Source organism: Mirounga angustirostris, unplaced genomic scaffold (genome assembly GCF_029215605.1).
Source record: "Mirounga angustirostris isolate CCGP_5_RB_7025 unplaced genomic scaffold, mMirAng1.0.hap1 SCAF_10, whole genome shotgun sequence".
NCBI lineage: Eukaryota > Metazoa > Chordata > Mammalia > Carnivora > Phocidae > Mirounga > Mirounga angustirostris.
The window spans coordinates 39,179,849-39,195,901 of NW_026991718.1; the positions used below are offsets into that span (position 1 = coordinate 39,179,849).

The window sequence follows — 16,053 nt, forward strand, 5'->3', positions numbered from 1 at the left end:
GGAGAGGGGAACCGAGAGGACCAGGGAGAGCACAGTCCCCAATACCTCTCCTCACGACAGGGCACTTTGTCAATCATTCCCAGAAAAAATGAAAGTAGGGTTCAGTCGTTAGTAACCCAAGAGGGGCTGAGTATTAAAAGAAGGGGCTGGGTGCCTGGGTGGCTCAGTCAGTTAGGCGGCTGACTCTTGATTTCAGCTTAGGTCATGATCTCAGGGTCATGAGATTGAGCCCTGCGTGGAGCTCTGTGCTGGGTGTGGGGTCTGCTTGGGATTCCCTCTTTCTCTCTCTCATAAATAAACTGTTTTTTTTAAATAAATAAAAAAAAGAAGGGGCTCAATCACTTTCGAATGGAAATATTATATTCTGGGGGCTTAAGAGTCCAAATGAATTCAATTATAAAACAATAAAGACAGTTACTTTCATGTCCCCCTGATTAATGAGTGAGATTTAAAATCCACAACACATCATGGTAACATTTTATTACAGATCATTCCAAACTTTTCTCTGCACATACACAAAAATAGATGTAACAGATTTTTTTTCTTTAGATTTTATTTATTTGAGAAAGAGAGGGGCAGAGGGAGAGAGAGAAGCAGGCTCCCTGCTCAGCAGGGGAGCCCGACGCAGGAGCCCGATTCCAGGACCCTGGGATCGTGACCTGAGCCAAAGGCAGCTGCTTAACTAACTGAGCCACCCAGGCGCCCCTATATATAACAGATTTACAAAAATGGAAACATCCTATATATGTTTTGTAAATTGAACAACTGCTTTGTTCATTTAAAAATAATCTTTCCAGGCGCCTGGGTGGCTCAGTTGGTTACGCAACTGCCTTCGGCTCAGGTCATGATCCTGGAGTCCCAGGATCGAGTCCCACGTCGGGCTCCCTGCTTAGCGGGGAGTCTACTTCTCCCTCTGACCCTCCCCCATCTTGTGCTCTCTCTCTCTCTCTTTCTCTCTCTCAAATAAATAAATAAAATCTTTAAAAAATAAAAATAAAAATAAAATATAACCTTTCCAGGGGCGCGTGGTGGCTCAGTCGGTTGACTGGCTGGCTCTTGGTTTCAGCTTAGGTGGTGATCTCAGGGTTCAGAGATCAAGCCTGGCCTTTCTGCGCTCAGCAGGGAGTCTGCTTAAGATTTCCTCTCTCTCTCTCTCCCTCTGCTCCCCACCCCCAGGCAAGCTCTCCCTCTCTCTCTCTGAAATGAATAAATAAATCTTTTTTTAAAAATTAAAATAAATAAATAATAAATAATAAAAATAAAAATAATCTTTCCAGGGATTCCTGGCTGGCTGAGTTGGTGGAGCATGCAACTCTTGATCTCAGGGTTATGAGTTTGAGCCCCAGGTTGGATGTAGAGATTATTTAAAAATAAAATCTTAAAAAATAAAAAATAAAAATAATCTTTCCAGGTCAATAAATATAGACATCTGTCATTACTGGTAAGTGCTGCATGGTATTTTTTTCTGGATACAAACTCTTCCCTTTATCAATAATATCAACTATCGTTATTAACAATATTGTGAAAAATAAAAATCCTGGCACTTACATCTTTGTTTACCCGTCTATTTCCTTAAAGTCAATTCCAAGACATGAAATTTGGGGACAAAAACTATGCTGCACATCTTTACTTTTACTATAGGCTATATTTCCACACTCTCCCCCTGTACCAGCCGTACCAGCTTCTATCCCAATAACAAACACGTGCCTCTTCTCTACTCTCACCAACTCTCGGTATTAGCAATCTTTCAAATCTTTGCTAATCTAAAATATAAAAACGACCTCTCTGGTTGTTCTATTTTGCATTTCTTCAGTTACTAAGTAAACATTTTTTCACATATTTATTGGCCATTTATATTTTACCTTTTGTGAAATGCCTATTGGAGTTTTTGCCCAATTTTCCATAGGAATATTCTTTTTAAGATTTTATTTATTTGTTTGAGAGAGAGAGCTTGCACAAGAGCAGGGGGGCAGGGGCAGAGGGAGAGGGGGAAGCAGATTCCCTGCTGAGCAGGGAGCCCCACCACGACCACGCAGGTTCCATCTCAGGGCCCTGGGATCATGACCTGAGCCACCCAGGCGCCCCGGGAGTATTCTTCTTCTTACCAGTAAAAATATATTAGGTATATTCGCTTCCTTACTGTCCTGTACGTTGCAAAATTTACCCTGTCATATGTCTTTTACCTTTAGGTTATGTTTTCCATATCTGTCTTTTCCTTTGTGATTTCTGGCTAAGAAAACATGAATGCCACTTCTTTTTCATGTGCGGGTCAGACCGTCCAGAGCCTGAGGGCTCCAAAAGCAGAAGCATCAGCTGAGATCATAGCCACTGAAACATGTGGACCCCAGTTCAGACAGCAGGAGTGGAAGCAAGCCACATGTCACCCACAAAGGCCCTTAAGCTTCTGTACACAGGACATGACAGTCAGCTCTGAGCAGTGGTTCTAAACCTTTCAGGCAATAGTGTCTATTGTCAACATCTTGGGTGGGTTTAAAGACACAAAATCAGGGCGCATGGGTGGATCAGTCAATTAAGCGTCTGCCTTCAGCTCAGGTCATGATCTCAGGGTCCTGGGATGGAGCCCCACGTCAGGCTCCCTGCTCAGCGGGGAGTCTGCTTCTCCCTCTCCCCCTGCCCCTTCCCTCATTTGTGCTCTCTCTCTCAAATAAATAAAATCTTAAAAAAATAGACAAAATTTTTGTCAAAAGGATAGAGAACACAGACTTAGCACTATGTAATTTCCTCAATGAACATCAGCAACTGACTCTTAAGTGCCAAGCATTTTCCTAGGGCTGGGCACAAAAAAAACCCAGTTCCTGTCTGTCCTTTTGGAACTTAAGAGTCCAGTTGGGAAGACAGACATTAATCATAGAATCACAGGAAGAAAAAAAAAAGGAACACTCAGGTGTGCTACGTGCTCTCACTCAAGAGACACACATGGTGCTGAGGAGGTGTGAGAGGTCAGAGAGGCGAGGGCAGAGCAAGTTAAAAGGGAGAGAGCATCCCCAGCAGAAGCAGATGGCACAAAGGCCTGCATCTTGTGGCCCATCTGAGAAATGGAAGGAAGGACAGGGATCCTGGGATTGATGACCAGGAGAAACTTCCCAAGATGTGAGGCTGAGAGGCTAAGGATTTCCATCTAAGAGCCAACAAAGTGTCTTCAGTGGGAGATCAGGGTGTGAGGGAGAAACAACTTGGTTAGGTGTGTGCTTTAAAGGACTGGTCTGGCCTAAGTGTGAATGAACTGGGGGAAGGGGACACGGGAAGGGGCGGAGACCTGTGAGGAGACCACTGTAAAAAGAAATTAGCAACAGCTTAGACTAGAATGACAGTGGCAGAGGGCCTGTGCACAAGTCACACGGATGCTGGAGAATAATGTCAGACTATCATAAACGTAATCAGATGGTGACTCCAGCTGAAGCTGTTGTCCCAGATGTAGCATCTTTACAGCACAGCCCATGGTCCTTGGCATGCAGCTTTAGCTCCTTTTTCGCCGTACCAATTTATAAAGATCACCAGAAATAGTTAGCTTTTACCTGGCAGGACACCTTCACAGTGTTGTCTCAGGGGAATGTCAATTCTCCCGCTCTACCATACCATGCAGACATCTTGATCGTCTTGACGTCCCACAAAACATCACACTAGTCCACTACACTGATGATGCTATGATGATGCTATCCAATGAGCAGGAAGTGACAAGTACTTTATTTATTTTTAGATTTTATTTATTTGAAAGAGAAAGAAGAGAAGAGAAACCGTGAGCAAGGGGAGAAGCAGAGTGGGAGGGAGAGGGACAAGCAAACTCCTTGCTGAGTGTGGAGCCCTATGTGAGGCTCGATCCCAGAACCCCGAGATCACAACCCAAGCCCAAACCAAGAGTCAGACAATCAACCAACTGAGCCACCCAGGCGCCCTGTGACAAGTACTTTAGATGTCTTGGTAAGATAAAAGCAAACAGGGTGCGATTTAACCCTAAAACAATTCAGGGGCCTGCCACCTTAGAAGTCTCTGGGGGTCCACGTGTGGTCTAGAGTATGTCAAAGTATCCCCTCCTTTGTGAAAGACCAGCTGCTGTACCTCCGATCACCTCCCTCCCGCCCCACCTGCTTGGGCAGGTCCCAAGAAAAAGGGCACAAGGGATGGTAGGCTTTCTGACTTTTGGAGACAACATATATCACATTTGAGGTGCTACTTTAACCCACCTAGAGACAGCTGTAGAGCTACTAGTTTCAAAGGGAGGCCAGGACAAGAAAAGTTTCCAGAGAAGTTTAAGCAGCAGGATAGACTGCTCTACTCCTTGCACCTTCTGATCCAGGATGGCCGCTATTTTGATGTGTCCTTGGCAAGTAGCAATGCTGTATGGAGCCTCTGGCAAGAACCAACAGGAGAATCACAGTGCAGAATTTCAGGATTTTGAAACAAGTCTATGCCCTCATCTTCAGCAGATACCTATTCTCCTTCTGAGAAATAGCTTCTGGCTAGCTTTTGGGCCCTAACAGACTGAGCATCTAAACACGGGCTAACAGGTGACCAGGCAAACTGAATCTCCGCTCATGAACCTGCTGTTGTCTGACTCAACCAGCCATAATGTTGGCCATGCATAGCTGCAAGCTATCATCAAATGGGTGGTATATTAAACCAACCTCAGGCAGATCCAAAAGGCACAAGTAAGTTACACGAGCAGGTGGCCCACATTCCTTTGACACCAACTCCTGTTGCGTTGCCTCCTGGGGCGTTACTTACGCCCAGTTGACAAAGGAAGACAAAACTCAAGCCTGTTTATAGATAGATTCGTACAAAACGCTGGTACAGAATGCAAGTGGACAGCTGTAGCTCTTCATCCCCACTCAGGGTGACACTGAAGGACAGTGGGGAAGGAAAAGCCTCTGCAAACAGTATATTGGGTTGCTTACTATATTTGGAGTACGAGATGGCCAGAAGTATAGATCTCGACTAACTCATGGGCAGTTGCCGATGGTCTGGCTGGATAGCCAGGGATTCAGAATGACCAGGATTGTAAACCTGGTGAAAAGGAAGTCTGGGGAAGAGGTGTAAGGATAGACCCTGAATATACCATATATATATATACACACACATACACACATACATATATTACACTACACTATATATACTATATACTATATATATATACTACATATATTACTATAGTAACATAATATATATACTATGAAAATATTTGTTTTGCATACGAATGCCCCCAAAAGGCATCTGCTGCAGAGGAGGATCTTAATAATGCAGTTTACAAAGTGACATTACCTGTGGAATATCAGCCAGCAGCCTCTTTTCTCCAGTGCTCGCTCAGTGAGCTCCTGAGCCATGGTGGCAGCAATAGAGGTTATGCGTGGGCTCAACAACCTGGACTTCCCCATCCCCTGACCTGAGTAGTGCTTCTGCTGAATATCTAATTTGCCAACAGCAGGAATGTTTCTGGCAATACCACCACGCACGGATCCTCGGAATACCTTATCAACCACCACGGCATCCCACGCAGCATTGCATCTGACAAAGGAAGTCTTTTCACAGCAAAGGAAGTACAGCAATGGGCTCGTGCCCATAGATCTCACTGGTCTTAACACATACACCATCATCTGGAAGGAGCTAGCCTCATTACAAGATAGAATGGCTTACTGAAAACTCGGCTACAGTACCAGTTGGTGCTCATTTTATAGGATGCAGTATGTTTTGAACCAGAGAACATTATACGGTGCTCTCTCCCCCATTACCAAAATACATGGATCTAAAAAATAGGCGAACATTGGTGTGACTCCTCTATTACACTTAATAACTTAGCAGAATTTTTACTTCTGTTCCAGCAGCTTGAAGCTTTGCTAGTTTAGAGGTCTTGGTTCCCAAGGATGAAATGCTTCCACCCAGGAAACATGGTTTCACTCAATTAGAAGATGAGACTACCACGTGAACATTTTGGGCTCCTTATGCTACTAAACCAATGCGGGGGCGGGGGGGGGAAGGGGGGAGTGTAATCTACTAGTCTACTGATCCCGATTATCACGGTGAAACTGGGTTGCTCTTACAAAATGCAGGCAAGATGGACTATATCCAGTAGTAAAGGTTAATGGAAAACTAGAGCAACACAAAGGGGGTGGGGAGTCAGATGATTAAGGAGTCAGGTCCTTAGGGACTGAAGATTTGGGTCACCCTACCAGGTTCAGAACCCCAACTAGCTGAGGCTCTGGCTAAGGGCAGACTAGACCCAGAAAGGGCAGTGGAAGTAAGAAGCATAGACATCAACTGCAGCCTTTTGCCCTATTACAGAAATATGGACTATAGTTTTATTTTCTACTTGCTTATGGCCTTCAGGATATACATAATTATACAGGATAATTTGCATATGTTAACCATTTTTTTTCTTCTTCCCATTTTCATTTTATATACAACTCCTTGGAAGTTACCTTTACAACTTAGTCTTTAGATAACGGCATATTCAGTGGGACTAGGACTGGATTTGAGGAGTAACCCATACAGCCTTCAGAGGATACAGGACTCTGAGGACATCTCGTTTTGGGAAAGGTTGAAAACTTGTTCACTTGTAAGAAGGGTAGCAGTTTTTTGTTAGGCAGAAATAGAGTTGTTTTCTTTGTTGTCGTCACTGTTGTTGTATGGAAGTTCAAATGTGTGTAAGAGTGTACATGGAGACTGAGTCCTCAAGGGGTGGACTGGGCCTCTCAACTCCACAACTTAGTGCCTTGCGACGCCACAAATTCACCCTTGTCGCCTGCTCTGTGAAAATGGATTTGGGTCCTGTAAATTGTTCCTCACCAGCCGCCATGGATGCTCCGAGGTGCTGGAGACACACCACAGGCAGACAGGGCTCTGCGTCCCGGAGCCGGTGCGCTCACTCAAAGGCAACACGCGCAGCTTGCTCCGGCGTCAGGTTCCCACAGTGCCCACAGACCCTCGGGGCCGCAGCTGCTCCGGGCACTCCTCTCCTCCCCAGGCAGTTGGGAAGCAGAGTGAGACGCCTCCCCATAAGCAGCGTTTCCTGACGCCTTAGACAGACCACTGATGGGCACCAGCGGTCGGACTTTCAGCCTTAGACGCTATGGCAACCCTAGGGATGGCAGATGCTCCTTACACCTGCTATTCCTGTGTTCTTTAGAGTTCCGACCCCAATCCCGTTACAGTCAATAATTCTTGAAACTGAGTTTTCCCTGATCAAATTACCGTATGGTTTCTCTCTTTTAACTGGACCTAGACTAAGCTGACTATAGTTTAGCCTGGACAGTGGAAGAGGATTCAAGTGGGGAAGATTCAAGAGACACTTACAATGTGAAACAGGACTTGGTTACCGATTAGATGAGGGAAGTGGGGGGGAAGGAGAACTCCTGCATAAATTTCCAAATTATGTAACTGGATGATGGAACCCTACAGCGCCATAGAAACCACTGGAAAGGGACCAAGTTTGAGGCGAAAACTCACAAGCTCAGTTTTGAACAACGTTGGCTTTGAACTGACTTTAAGACATCTAAAATATATCAAGAGGCAGTTGGCTCTGAAGTTGAAGAACGGAGAGAAGTCTGGGATTAAGCCTGGAGCCATCCCCCTTAGGGGATAAGTGAAGCCATGGACATACTTGAAATGGCCTAGGGAGAAAGCAAACTGAGGAGAGGGCCCAGCACTGAGTGCTGAGGAATCTCAACTTTTAACGGCCCGAGAGAGGAAGAGGAGTCAGCAAGGGACATCCGGAAGCTGTCAAAGAGGTAAAGGCAAACAGGGACAGCGCTGACTCCCAGAAGCCAAGGGTGGCAGCCACAGACGTGCAGGGCTCCTCCCTCCCTTTAAGAGACCTCGCGGTGGCTGGCTGACCGCCACCAGCGGCTGCACCTTTACATCGCCCCCATTCTCAGCTCCGTCACCGTGCTTGGGCCGACGCCACACTTTCTCCAGGCTGGTTCTAATCAACGACTGAGCTTGAAGAAAGGCATTTCTGCTTGATTCTTTTGACTGGCAATCTTTGCTCTGGGACCCCAGGGGCCTGGCTGAGACTTTCTCAGAACTGCACTGCAGTCGAATGTCCCTCCTGCCTTCCTTTCCCCCCCTTCCCTCACACAGCCCTGCACCTCAGCCTGAAACCGCCCACCTCCACCTTTCTAGTTAAGCACAGGAATCGGTTGCTTTAGTCAGATATTTTGTTACCTAGAGACAAAAATGTATCCCAAATGACACACCACCCACAAGCTGACAAGAGCCTAAGGGAAGGATATAAAACAAGAGGCTGGTTTAAAAACAGGAAAACATTTAATCCATTCCAAAATACACATCAGGAAATGAAGTGAACCACAGGAAAAACACCTATGATGGAAGAAGGATATTACTGGCTTCATGCTCTTATTCCTAAAATCCTGAGGCTCTGATGTGTAAAAGACATCATCTTGCCCTTCAGATACTCCCAGATGCCCAGAAAGATATTACACACATCTGCTAAAAAGTTCTGGCCTGCTGAAACTAGAGGGGAGCTAGACAGGAAGGAGAAAGGAGCATCAATCTATAATGAACTGATCTCAGGACAGTTGGGTGACAGTGCAGACCCATCCCAGGCGGGTGGGCCCCTCTGATGCCCTGGTGTGAACCCAAACCCACAAAACGGGTTGGCTCAGGGAATGTGCCAGTCAGCCTATGGTCAGCTACAGCTTTGCTATTATTACATCTTCAGCCAAAGCCCTGGGGAGCAAAACCCTAAACTCCTCCTTCAAGCCCCCTGCTGGTTGGTTTCATCATTATCTCGCCTCTTCCAAATCTGTAAGAAATGAATACAACAGACATGTAGGAGCCGACATTCAATCCACACACATTTATCAAGTACCTGTTCTACCCTAGGCGAGGGACAGCCTGTCGCTCCACATCCTTATTTGTCTGTCCCCTGAAACTAACTCAATCCTTTCAGAAAATTCCCTTTGGCTTGATTTTTATCTTTCTACCCATCCGCCTCTCTCCTTCTTAACTTCCCATGCCAAACTCGCTTTCTAAAAAGGAACTCCAAGTTAAGCCTATAACCACAAAGTCACTGAAGTGTTATCTCTAGAACGAGAAGTGTCTCCGTTCTTTTTCACGAAGCTATAGCTTCTTGACACCAGGGAACAAGGTCGTGAAAAGAGCAGGATGTGGTGTGGTGCTGCCACTTCTACTGTCTAGGATCGCCGCGCCTTTCGCAGAAGTTCCAACAGCCCTCGGTCAGGACAGAGCGGCCCGAGGCTCGCAAGCTCTGCGCTCCGGAGGAGCCCCTACGAGGAGGGCCCAGGAAGGCATTTACCATTTTTGGTGGAGCCCAAGCGGCAGTTCCTAATTATGATGCCTCTGTACTCTGGATCTGGATGTCCTGCACGCTTTTTTATGGTTTATTTAACCCATTAAGCAGATGTGAAAAGGAGCACTTTAAGAGGTGCAGTCTCCTTGAAAAACGGATCAAACTCTTGAGTTCAACATACTCGGTGTTTGTCAATAAATGTATGGTATGACAAGACAAAACAGAACAAAGCTTGGTCTCTCTCTTCCTTCTTTGCTAGGTACCAGGGCAGTTATAAAGAGAAACAGAGATACTCCGCTCCACGAGCTCTCGATCCGATAGAGAAGACGTTAAAATAATAAGGTTGGTGCTCTGGCAAAGACATGAAGAAAGCGCTGTGGGGTCACGAAGAGCACTCACTTGGCCTGGGATGCTGGGGAAAGCTTCAGAGCTGACTCCTAGTTGGGGTCCTGATTATTCTAGGCTCTTCCTCCTTGAAACCAGACTACACACCTCCGCAAAACTAACCTGGCCACACACATAATCTCCTTGCTCACCCACAAATCTTTCACACTTCCTTGCCCTTCTCTTTTCTAGCAATCACCCCTGGGCTCTCAGGGCCATATAATCTGGGCCCACCTCACTCCTCTGTGCATTCCAACAGGTACCCAGCCTAACCGAGGCTTTGACTCAATCCCACTTCCTGCCTTCACCCACATCATTCCCCTCACTGGCCCCACACCCTATCTGTTCAGCGCGCACCAAGTCTGTGGCCAACCCACCTGAATGTAAGCCTCCGAGAGCGTGATCATCTGGGGAAGGATGTCAGTCACCTGCAGGTCTTGTAATTCATACCATTTGCCCGTCCCCTGCAAAAAGTATGAAGGGATGGGTTAGTCTGCTCCCTAAAACCAAAAGGTGTAGAAGGAAAGGATCGCAGCAAAAAGTGAGAAGAATCAGAAGAATAGCTGCTAGACCACCACTCAGCAAGAATCATAATTAAGAGGGTGCATGACTTCTGCATGGCATCAATCAATTTAAAGAGCTTTTGGGGTGCTGACCTTGGCAAACGCAATCCCTGCCGAGGATTCCTTGAAGTACAATGGAGTCTCCCAACACTTTTAAGAAGAATTTAGGTGACAGACTAGACACACTCAGCAGGTGCAGTGTTAACCACTGGGAAAGCCTAAGGTACACATCCCCACCCTCCATCCCACAGAACACAGCAATAGCCAAGAGAAGTGTCCTTGGTGGACACTGTTCAAAATAGTAACCAGTTTCCTTTGGCCTATAAAACCAGTGCTGCAAATACAACAAATCTACTTTACTTCATGCTGCCATACACGAGGGGGCAAAGAGGCTTCTGGATTATGGCAGAGGCACTACTGGAAGCTCACCTGCCTCAACCATCCAAACTTCAAAGAAATGCCAAAGGCAGATACTACAGACTATAGATATTCAGAGAGTCCAACAGTTCAGAATACAGGAAACATAACAAAAGCTCAGGATCACATAATCAAGCACCCATTCCTGTTTTGAGGCCTGGTTAAGAACATGGTGAAACCAGGGGAACCCAGGTGGCTCAGTCAGATGAGCAGCCAGCTCGACTCTGGCTCAGGTCATGGTCTCAGGGTCCTGGGATTGGGCCCGGCGTCAGGCTCCACACTCAGAGGGGAGTCTGCTTGAGATTCTGTCTCCCTCTCCCTCTGTCCCTTGCCCCACTCACATGTTTTCTCTCCCTCTCTCTCTAATAATAAATAAAATCTAAAAAAAAAAAGGTACTAACACCTGTCTTAGAGGTGTGTTTTAAGGATACAAATGCAGGGTGCCTGGTGGCTCAGTTGTTAGGCGTCTGCCTTCAGCTCAGATCATGATCCCAGGGTCCTGGGATGCAGCCCTGTGTCGGGCTCCCTGCTCAGCAGGAAGCCTGCTTCTCTCTCCCTCTGCCTGCCGCTCCCCCTGCTTGTGTTTCCTCTCTCGCTGTCTCTCTGTCAAGTAAATAAAAATCTTTAAAAAAAATAATAATTCATTTAAAAAAAATTTTTTTAAATAATAAAGATACAAATGAGGGGCGCTTGGGTGGTACAGTTAGTTAAGCATCTGACTCTTGGTTTCCACTCAGGTCGTGAGATCAAGCCCTGTGCTGGATTCCCTGGGCACTCCTCCCCTTCTCTCAAATTAATAAATACGTCTTTTTAAAAAAGATACAAATGAGATGAACATACATTAAGCACTTGGCATACTTTCTAGCGCACAGTAAAATACTTGCTAAACAGAGTTAGTTATTACACCCAGAAGACTAATCAAATTAAAACAACCTGTGCTAATTAATAATCTGTGTGATACCAAATATATCTTAAGTACATGTTTCATCCATTTTCAGCTTGAGACAAATTCAAAACAGTTTTTCTAGCTGAAAGAAACCTTTAGACCAGTGCTTCATAAATTTTAATTACATACCAGAGAGTCCTGTTAAAATGCGGATTCTGATTCAGTAGGTTTGGGTGGGGCCTAGGATTCTGCATTTCTAGCGAGTTCTCATATGATATCAATGCTGCTAGTTCGAGGATTCCACTTCAGGTGGTAAGGCTCTAGTCTAAGACAGTGGTGCTCAACCTTGGCTGCACAATGGAATCTCCCAGATAATTTTAACACCATGCTGCCTGGTTCCCACCTCCACATAATCTAAAGCAGTCTCTTAACTGACTGACATTTTGAGCCAGATAATTCTTTGTTATGGGGGCTGCCTGTGCACTACAGGATATTTAACAGTAGCCCTGGCCTCTATTCCAGGTAAAAACCAACAGGCACAAATTACACTGTTCTAATGTAACTGGCCTGGAGTGGCCCAGGCAACAGGATTTAAAAATCTCCCCAGGTGAGTGCAACGTGCAGCCAAAATTGAGAACCACTGCCCAAAACTAACCACTGACAGCTCTATTACTTGCAGAATACCAAAGTCAAGGTCAAGATAAGGCAAACTGAAGAGAGCTGCCCACTGAAATGCCAAAGGAACAACCCCCATTTATGCCACTCACATGATGGAGCACATGGATCCGATAGGAGCCCTCCGAGGGCTTGCCGTCATGGACAATGTTGGCAATGAGGTCGTAGGTGGTATTCTTATGCACTGCTTGTACTTCCTCAGACAAGTACTCTCTCAGATCCACATTTCTAAGGATGATGAAAATAAAGCCACAAGATCAGACAAAGACTACAGACGGGGAAACAGTCCGACATCAATGGACCACAGAGCTACTGAACCCTATTTTAGCAGCCTGGATCTAGGTAGGCTTGCAGAGCCATGGAAGCCCAGGTTGGTGGAAATTCACATAATTTGCCACAAACATGACGCAAACTAGAAAGACTGGCTCTAGGGGGAAAGCACACTGTAAAAGCATGTCTAGCCATAAAAGATGCAGGGCCTCACATCATTCAGATTAGAACTGGAATGAGGGCTTCTGTCGCTTCAGAGGTATGTGAGAATCTGAGCAGGTTACACCGCCGAAGGCTCTTCTAGGAAATGAAAAGGAGCATCACCATCTCGAAGGAGATGGTGAGGATTAAGGGAGACAACAGCAGTAACCCGTCACCTTTGCCCTCTGTGGTAATCCCACAGCTGCAGTGTTCAGTCGATGCCCGGTCCCTAGCCTCTGGCTATGGAAGGCCTGACCGCATGATTCTGTGAGTGGCCACTATAAACAGTCATTTTCACAATTTCAATATGGCAAAGCAGGCAGACCAGTAGCTTCAGCACAGAAGGGGAATTTACTCAAAATAAAGTAGAAATGTGGCTAGAACCAGGCCCTGGAGAAGAAGCAAGATCCAAGGGAGCTGCATGACCTCTTTTCTGCTCTGACATCGGCTTTGTCCTTCTCCCTCCTTTTGCAGCCCTTCTTTCTGTTCTTTAGGTGACCCACCCTGGCTACTCCACAGCTTCCCAATTTCTCAGTTCTGGTTGCCAAAAGAAACTACTGACTACGTTCCTTCAATTGGGACTTCAAAATATCTATTTTATTTTGAATATCTAAACATTCACTTTCAAATATAGAGACGCATTCTTGAATGTGGAATAATATCTCCTTTTGTGTTTTACGTGTTGGATTCTAACCATCAGTTGAAGTATAAATGTATATACCAGTTATTGCAAAGTCAAATGCTATGATAAATGTCAACTATGAAGATGGGACAAAGACAATTGTGAAGAACCTTCCTATAGTTAAACAGGGAAACAGAGTGTTAGCAAGAATAAGAGAGACTGTATCATATTTCTAGTATCTCTAGAACTGACATGCCATCTGATGTACTACCACTCAAAACATGAACTCCAATAACGTCATCCGTGACGGATTCACAGGAAATGCTAACAGTGGTCATGTTCGTGGTCACTTCCAAACGTGTTATCTCCCTCTGAATTATAGACTGTGAATATATTACCTGTCCAAAAATACAAAAACTTTCTATGTAAACCATGTAGTAATTAACATGCAACTTTGTTCTAATTATATATTATATAGCTTTCGTGTTAGTGATAGCTATTTACTTCTACAGACCGACAGTGTACCATACAGACTGCAACACTTATTGTTAAAGATAATTTAGATAGGAGTTGAAAGAAATCCACGTGAGCTCCAGAGAGCCGGAAGGCCTGCTGGCTGCTAAGAGCTGTCTTCTCAAGCTAGCTCTCCTCAGCTTTAACAACAGCTGTCCAGACTTGTTTGTCTGAACAAGTCCTAGAGAGTCTTCACGAGTATTAGTACTCAAGCTTTCAAGACTGAACCAAAACCGTTTAGTGATAAAAGGGAATGAATACATGTTAAATCATTCTGTTTTAGAAAACAGCCAAAGGAGCCCACTATACTCCTCTCCCAATGAAAACAGCCCAATTCAGAGAACACCTATTAGCTGGAAGCGCAGCTCTAATCCCGTGCTCCAAAAACTTACCTCCAAATGAGCAGAAGGCACCTAATCACTGCAAGTCTGATCAATCTCCAGTAAAAAGATGTGTTATGAATAAAACACAGGAGAAAAATTAGGTATAAAAAGGGTCCTTTTCAAAAAAGTGGAGACTTTAGGGGTGCCTAGGTCGGTTGAGTATCCGACTCCTGGTTTTGGCTCAGGTCATGATCTCATGGGTCATGAGATCGAGTCCCACATCAGACTCCTTGCTCAGCGTGGAGTCTGCTTGGGATTCTTTCCCTCTTCCTCTCCCTCCCCCTCTGCCCCTCTCCCCGCTCGCACATGTAATCACTCTCTCTCCTTTCTCGACCACGCACTCTCTCTCTAAAATAAATAAATCTTAAAAAAAAAAAATGGAGGCTTTAGCTAATCTAGAACCATAATGCATAAAGCATTTAAAGTACAGGTTTCCAGGGCGCCTGGGTGGCTCAGTCGGTTAAGCGACTGCCTTCGGCTCAGGTCATGATCCCAGCGTCCTGGGATCGAGTCCCGCATCGGGCTCCCTGCTCTGCGGAGAGCCTGCTTCTCCCTCTCCCACTCCCCCTACTTGTGTTCCCTCTCTCTCTGTGTCTCTCTCTGTCAAATAAATAAATAAAATCTTTAAAAAAAAAAAAAAAATAAAATAAAGTACAGGTTTCCAGAACTGGTCTCTAAAAGACTGACTAGCTAAGAATTCATCTTTTTCTCAACTTCTCAAAAGCAAGCTTTCCAAAGGACAAACTACTGAAGTCAGTTACCAAATAAACACATTCCAGATGCAATATAAAAGAAGCCAATGGAGTAAGGCCATTTCTGTGGTGACTGAGCCGGAACTATTACCGACACATAGTCCTCCTTCCTCCGGAAATGCCCTTGAGTCAAGAGCACTCCCTCCTCCCACGAACACACTGATGACTGTGGCAATTCACAAAAGTCCAGTTCAGAAAGAAAACCCCACTACATGGACTTTCAAATTCACAAAAGTCCATGTCAGAGTAACTCCAGAAGATATGCCAATGACCTGCCCAAAGTCCCACAGCTAGGATGGCACAGCACTCAGGCCTCTTTACTTTCTGATACTACCCTCTTAAACACTACCAGAATTAAGAACTGGAACCATTTTCAAAGGAGAAAATTGGCAGTCTTGGTGTGGTTTGGGCAAGTGAGAAATGGAGAGGGATGGAGAGACAAAGAAAGGAAGGGATGAGCATTTACACATTACAGCTCCCAAACTACTCTGAGGGTTTGGGGGGAAATACACAAAAAAACAAAAAACAACCCTGAGCTAAACATCAAGTTAATTCTGTCATATATCCACCCAAATCCTTTTCGACAAGAAGCTGCCTTAGGGCTCCACTCTGACCTAAACACCAGCAAAGAGACCCTCACTCCTCCTGCCAGTCCTGCCACCAGGTTTCTCAGTGTTCTCAGAGGTATCTTCTTCAGAGTATGAAAAACCATGTCTCCTGAGAACCGAAAACCAACTGTCTACCCCCAAAAGGATCTTGCAGGAACTGAGTTAGAAAGTAGTAAAATGAAAGCATCTGGTACAACTCCTCTCAATTTGCATTAAAATACTCATAGACGGGGCACCCAGGTGGCTCAGTTGTTAAGCGTCTGCCTTCGGCTTGGGTCATGGTCCCAGGATCCTGGGATAGAGCCCCGCATCGGGCTCCCTGCTCGGCAGGGAGCCTGCTTCTCCCTCTCCCACTCCCCCTGCTTGTGTTCCCTCTCTTGCTGTGTCTCTCTCTGTCAAATAAATAAAATCTTTAAAATAAAATAAAATACTCATAGACGTTCATAAAAAGATAACTGCAGGGTGCCTGGGTGGCTCAGTTGGTTAAGCGACTGCC

General features: G+C 45.4%; 1 protein-coding gene across 1 annotated transcript in view; it reads right to left on the reverse strand.

Moving 5' to 3' along the window:
- Window positions 1-8,258: 8,258 nt before the first annotated feature.
- Window positions 8,259-16,053, reverse strand: part of USP39 (ubiquitin specific peptidase 39) — a 28,885-nt gene continuing 21,090 nt past the window's right edge. Inside the window, exons 11-13 of the mRNA XM_045884634.2 lie at window positions 12,301-12,436; window positions 10,045-10,131; window positions 8,259-8,776 (exon numbers count right to left, since the gene is read on the reverse strand). Of these exons, the coding sequence (XP_045740590.1) occupies window positions 8,729-8,776; window positions 10,045-10,131; window positions 12,301-12,436 (271 nt within the window). The 3' untranslated portion in view covers window positions 8,259-8,728. The remainder of the gene's footprint in view (window positions 8,777-10,044; window positions 10,132-12,300; window positions 12,437-16,053) is intronic.